General features: G+C 34.3%; 1 protein-coding gene across 1 annotated transcript; it reads right to left on the reverse strand.

Moving 5' to 3' along the window:
* Nucleotides 1-1,606: 1,606 nt before the first annotated feature.
* LOC136218684 (actin-depolymerizing factor) lies at nucleotides 1,607-4,835 on the reverse strand. Its single transcript, XM_066005735.1, has 3 exons — nucleotides 4,683-4,835; nucleotides 3,629-3,894; nucleotides 1,607-2,065 (listed from the first exon to the last, which is right to left on the reverse strand). The coding sequence occupies exons 1-3, from the start codon at nucleotides 4,695-4,697 to the stop codon at nucleotides 1,915-1,917; spliced, it is 432 nt and encodes a 143-aa protein (XP_065861807.1). The 5' UTR covers nucleotides 4,698-4,835; the 3' UTR covers nucleotides 1,607-1,914.
* Between the last annotated feature and the right edge of the window lie 1,199 nt (nucleotides 4,836-6,034).

Below are 6,034 nucleotides of genomic sequence, written 5' to 3' on the forward strand. Positions count from 1 at the left end.
GTGCCAGATGGCACCCACTTTTCCTCCTCCGTGGTAGCCAATCTCTACAATTAGTCTTTGTTTTAATTTTATGGAGAGAAAAAAGAGTTTGTAACTCTTTTTGATAACAAACTACAAAAAGTAACCAATACTCTAACTGTGAGTTATAACTCCAGCTATAAAAATAACAACCAATCTCTATGCACTAGAGATGCTCTAAGACCAAAGTAGAGGCTTTTTAATTTTGTTAAAAAGTCATCCTTCCAAATACCATTACTGTCTTAAATCAAATCTTCTGTCAAGGTGGGTCATGAGTCTAGAATTTTTAATTATAATATACAATTATATTATATAAAGAATAATGACATATCAATAATTAAATTTTGTAATATGATTTAGTTATAATTTTATATTTAATTATAATATTCATGTATTTCACCCTAAACTTTAATCCAACCTTCCAACGGGAGCTCCCAGCATATCCATTTAGTCAATTTTGGGCCAAGACAACTAGATAAAGGGCCTGCAAACGCTTTCATTACCTCAACTGCTTTAGATAAGATATACTCTGATTTAGATCTCATGAAATCCTTCCCTTCAAAAACCCACCACCAAACTCCAATTGCAAACAAAATATTCCACTAATATGACAATGAATGTTTCACCCTTCCCTTTTTTTTTCTTTAATGAACATCCATCCCTCTCTTCTTATTACTAAACAAACAAGCTGGCAAACGATTATTAAAAACAATAAATATTTATCAAATTCATATTATTTATTGTTAGGATTAACTTCCAATTATTCATATCTATTGTATTAATTGTGTACGATAGCTGCTATTTATATCAGACTATATAAAATGAAAAAACAAACAAACAGACAAACAGGTACTAAACCAGCTAGTACGGCTATATAAAATGAAAGTCCTTGTAAATTCATTCATTCTCTTCTCTTCCCAAATTAAAGTCTCATCAGTTTTAAACTTTTCTCTTTTATAGATCCATTTTAAGGAGGATGAAGGAAATTTGTTTGTCTGAATTGTATAAGCTCCCAATTATTCTTTTATTTATACTTTTTTTGGATTTAGCAAGAGCAGAATCGATTTATTTTATACGTGAATCAATAGATTTATGTGGTTGTAACAAAAGAAATGATTCTGATCCGAATCCGAATGTTCGAAAGTACCTGAATTATGAAGATCGAATTGCATTTCCTCTTCTACTAATTTGGATTTCCAAAAAGTATATGTTTCATTATTTTTTTATGTGTTATTTTATAAATTTTATAGGTTTTTTTTTTTTTTTTTTTTTTTTTTTTTTTTTTGCTATTTTTCGTCGCTTTATAAATGTTATGGCTAGTCCTCATGATAATACATAAAGATGAAAGAAAGTGGCTGCGCGGAGACCAAATGAAAAGCAAAAGTTAAACCATTACAATAATATAATACTACTATATATGGCAATTATTCCAATTTATAACTTTTGCTACGGAATTCCAATTTATGACTATTGTCGACATAAGGCAAAATTAGATTTAAAAACTTTCCCGTGTTTGTTCTGTATATTTGAAGTAGTCTTTAATTTAAATTGCCAGCATCAAAATAATAATTTAAAATCCAGTACCCAGTAATCTGAATTGAGAAGCATAAATTGATAATAAAAAATTATAGAATACAAACACAATCACTAAAAATATTGTCACATTTAAACTATAGATAACCACTAATATGCATAACCTGAGAAGCATCATGGCAATATGGAGTTCAATGTCCTCTAAACCGAGGGTATATGTAACCATGAACTCCTGATCAGCCTTCACAGGCAATAACTATTCAATACAATTGAGCTAGAGCTATATGTACTTTGGGGCAGTAGCATACATAGCACATAATCTTTTGTGCGGGGCTCCAAAAGTACTTCCATTCTAGACTAAGCTCAGTGTGCACGATCTCTGAGCACCTCAAGATCCATTTCAGTTGGGTCAGTTGCTTGGATTTCATAGTGGATGCCTTCCAGTTCTCTTCTGAACCTGTCTTTGGAAGTTGCGTAAAGCATCTTGGCGCGAATCCGAGAGACAGAAGGAGACCTAACAGTAAATATTGAATCCAAATTATAGTAAACTAATTTAAATTTGTAAAATATAACAGCAGCAAAGAAACAAACACCAGAGGATGCTACATTATAGAATCGTTAGAAAAATGCAAGATCTTTCATCATCACATTGTAACCAGTGTAATTATACTGATTATTAAGACATTACATCATTGAATCCTGAGGTACTCTCTGTTACAGGATAAAATGCATTCAGTACCTATCATGCAACCAGAACAGCATAATTTACAATACTGGGACCAAGCAAGACACAAAGGAGAAAACAAGAACGGACATGGATAACCCATGATCACAAATTTAAACTTAGCGTTCTTTTGCTAAACCCTACAGGACTCAAGAATACCCATAACAAGATCATCTTGTAATCCAGCCTAAAGACAAAAAATACTCTTCTTTCCAGATACCTTGAGCAATGACCCAAGTGAGAAGTTACCAACAAGGCTAGCTCCATGATCCCATTTCCAAAACGAGAAGTTCCAAAGATATAGTGCAGACCTTAAAATGTTCCCCCAAAAAATATAAAAGGACACTTCCAAAGATGGATTGCAAAAATGAAATGGTTGTTCACCATTTACAAATTTGAACCAGAGGTCATGAGATATCAAGAAATCTATTTAAAAATAATACAAAGTAAATAACAAACCTGAAAAGACAGTTTTAAATAGAAACGAGAGAACTAGTGCCAGAACAAAAAGTATGTAATAGTTACTTTACTTCAGAAAAATGATAGCAGTGATGATGAAAGCCAAGGGGATCTTGGCTTATCACCAACATCTGGCCCCTTGTCACTTGAATTGCAGCAAAACTCAAAAATAATTAACAAAGTCTAATACCCACAACTTCTCTGTAAATCACATTCATGTGTCGTCCTCTTCAAGGATGTATACTTACGTTGAGAACACACACAAACGCGCAAGGCAGATTGCAAAACATGATCAATCAATTATAATTCCCCCCCATCTTATGGTAAAGTGAAAGGGAAAGAAAAAGTACAAAGTCATGCCAGCAGTAAACAGAACATAATGTCTTTTGAACAGCAACATCCAATAAGTCCAGGTGAGAGCTACATCTCCATAACCAGCAACTGAGAAAATTTAATACAACTCTAATGATCTTCAATCTAAGTATCCACAATTGTACGATTAACCCACATAATTTTGATAGCACATGAGCTATTTATAATATTCATGCAAGAAGAGAGCAATCATCGTTGAAAAAAATGCACTTTGATGCTAAGAACTTATTCTTAGTATTACCTGAAGTAGAACATATATTTGGGGCAAATTCAGAAGCAAATAAAGATAATGAATGGAAAAGAATTGCATATGTTCAAGAAAAGAAACCAACAATGGAGTTAAATTTTTTACCACTGGTATGGGGTAAAAGAAATAACCAGGTATTGACAAGCACAAATAACGAACACATACCCCCAAACAAGGATTTGTACCCCTCTCACATAAGCAAATTTATCAAGTTATAGCACAACTTCAATATGAAACTCTAACAAAACAGAAAGCATCAGAGTTGAGAAAGAAACCATGCAATGAAGAAGATCTTGCTTTTCTGACAATTCTCGGAAGTTACAAAATCAAAGTCATATACAGCATATCGGCAATCACTCTCAGGCATGGAAGCAGTGAAATCATCATAACTCTCAGCAGCCCCTCCAGTCTTCTCAACTACAACCTCTTTTTTCTTCTCATCAATCTTAAAGATCACATAACGATGCAACTTCTTCCTCTGCAGTTCTAGGAATGTGCTTTTGCAGTGCTCGGCAACACCCATGCCAGATGAAGCATTTCCCTGGTAAAATAATGATCACATTTAATACATGCACTTATCAACTTTTCTTTCTCTATATATTTGCTGCCATTCCCAGTTCCGACATTTCCAAATACCATTAGGCCAACTACTGATTAGTTCCCCACTCCAGGGACCCGCATCATAAAACCATTATTTTCTCCATAATGCAGTTCACTTTTCAAAACACAAAGCAGCATGCAAAGGTTGCTAGTACAGACAGTAAAAACACAATGATCAAAGCTTATATCAGAAGAAGATTTTCTTTTATGATTATTATAACAGATGTATTTGCAGAGATTGCAAAACAGGGTACACAGTTAAAACCTCTTCGTAGGTTTTCATAGAGTTTCAGAACTGTAAGAGGGAAAAAAAAAAAAAAAAGCCTGCGAGTATTAAAACTCGTACTCTCAATTAGATTTGGCGGCAACCTAGACAAAATCTCAGAATAGAACTATTTACAAGGGTAATGCTATTTGTAGATTGGTAATTAACTCAATGATCCGTGCATGCAGCACTGCAATTCAATGACTAAATGAATCGAAGAATCCAGAATCGAAAGTTCCATTCACATCAATCACACAGCAAGAATGGAAAAAAAAATTCGGATTCTCTCTCCATTTAAAAAAAAAAGGCAGATTAATCTAGCAAAAAACTCAACTAACGAGACTTAATTTGCACAAGAGAAACTTCACAGTTCATATCACAAATAGATCAGGGTATACATCAAAAACCATATACAGAGTCGGATCTCAACAAAGTTGATGCACTCAGAGAAAAGAGAAACTTACCCCTCTGAAAGCCATAGCCGGTAAGAGAGAACAGTAGAGAGAGCGACAGTAGAGAATTGGGGGAAATATAAATAAGCACCGCAGAAAATAACAAGTTCAGGGGAGAGGGAAAAAGGAAAGAAAAGAAGCGCGCCGTATCGTGCCGTGATTGACCTCTCTTATGACAATTTGACAATGACGGCAGCCATTATCCGGTGGGACACGATACAGATAGCGTTATGGTGGTCCTTCCTTTTGATTTTGAGTATGTTGATTTGTCGCTGTTGATGTAACCACGGTATACCTGTTGACTTGTTTCACAAAAAAAAAAAAATTATAATTTTCTTGCAAGGGAAAAGTACAAAAATAAACCTTATGGTTACATCCATTTTCGAACAACATCCATGTGGTTTAAAAGTTTGCAAAGTGGTACCTTGAGGTTTATTCCGTTAGCAAATAGAGGCCAAATTGACTAACGGTGTTAAAAGTCAAACGGAAAAGAGTTAATTTAGTCCTTATATTTATTTATTTTATAAATTAAGCCCCCTTATTATCTAATTATTACAAAAAAACACAAAAGTAAAAAATAAAAATCAAATACACCATCTTTTCCATCTTTTTTAATTTTTAATTTTTTTCTTTCTCTCTCCTCTCTCTCTCTCCTCTTTGCTCTTTGTTAATTCTCTTTGAAATCAAACCAAAACCAGACGTCTTCTACTTCTCATTTCCATCATCTGTTCTTTCTCACTTTCCTTCTATTCTCATTCGATCTGAAATTTCTTTTTCTGTCAAACTTCAGAGTTCTTATGGAATTTTACAGGAAAAACTCAAAACAAAATACATAAAGATAGGCCTCAGCCCCCATCTTCTTATTGGTTGGCCATGGCTGGAGGGGGGCCATGGCTGGAGGGGCTCCATCCATGGCCTAACACAGAGGCGGAGATCGACGGTCAACCCCTTCCAGAGGTTTTCTAATGGGCGGCCCCTATACACAAGCAGTGTAAAGCTCAACTGACAAACAACGAAAAAGCAAGGCTTCAGTTGTTGGTCATTATTCTGCCTGATTTTACCAACTCATATAGTAAGTAACAAAACAAATAATAGAAAGAACCAAGTCATTGATCGTCAGTGGGACATGCTGGCATTGATTCTGGTTTCGAAGATTTTAACAGAGATATTGTTATAGGTCTGTAAGATAGTGGAAGGACATACATATAGGAAGAAGTTAAATGGAAGGCAAGTAAATTCCACTCCTAATTGAAACCTGTGAACGACCTATTGATCGGGAAGCAAACATTAAACATGTAATTTAGTTAGAATCTGTGAATTTTTTTTCCATATGTTTGTTGATTCTGTTTTTAATTTATCTGCTT

This window comes from Euphorbia lathyris, chromosome 2 (assembly GCF_963576675.1).
Source record: "Euphorbia lathyris chromosome 2, ddEupLath1.1, whole genome shotgun sequence".
Lineage (NCBI taxonomy): Eukaryota > Viridiplantae > Streptophyta > Magnoliopsida > Malpighiales > Euphorbiaceae > Euphorbia > Euphorbia lathyris.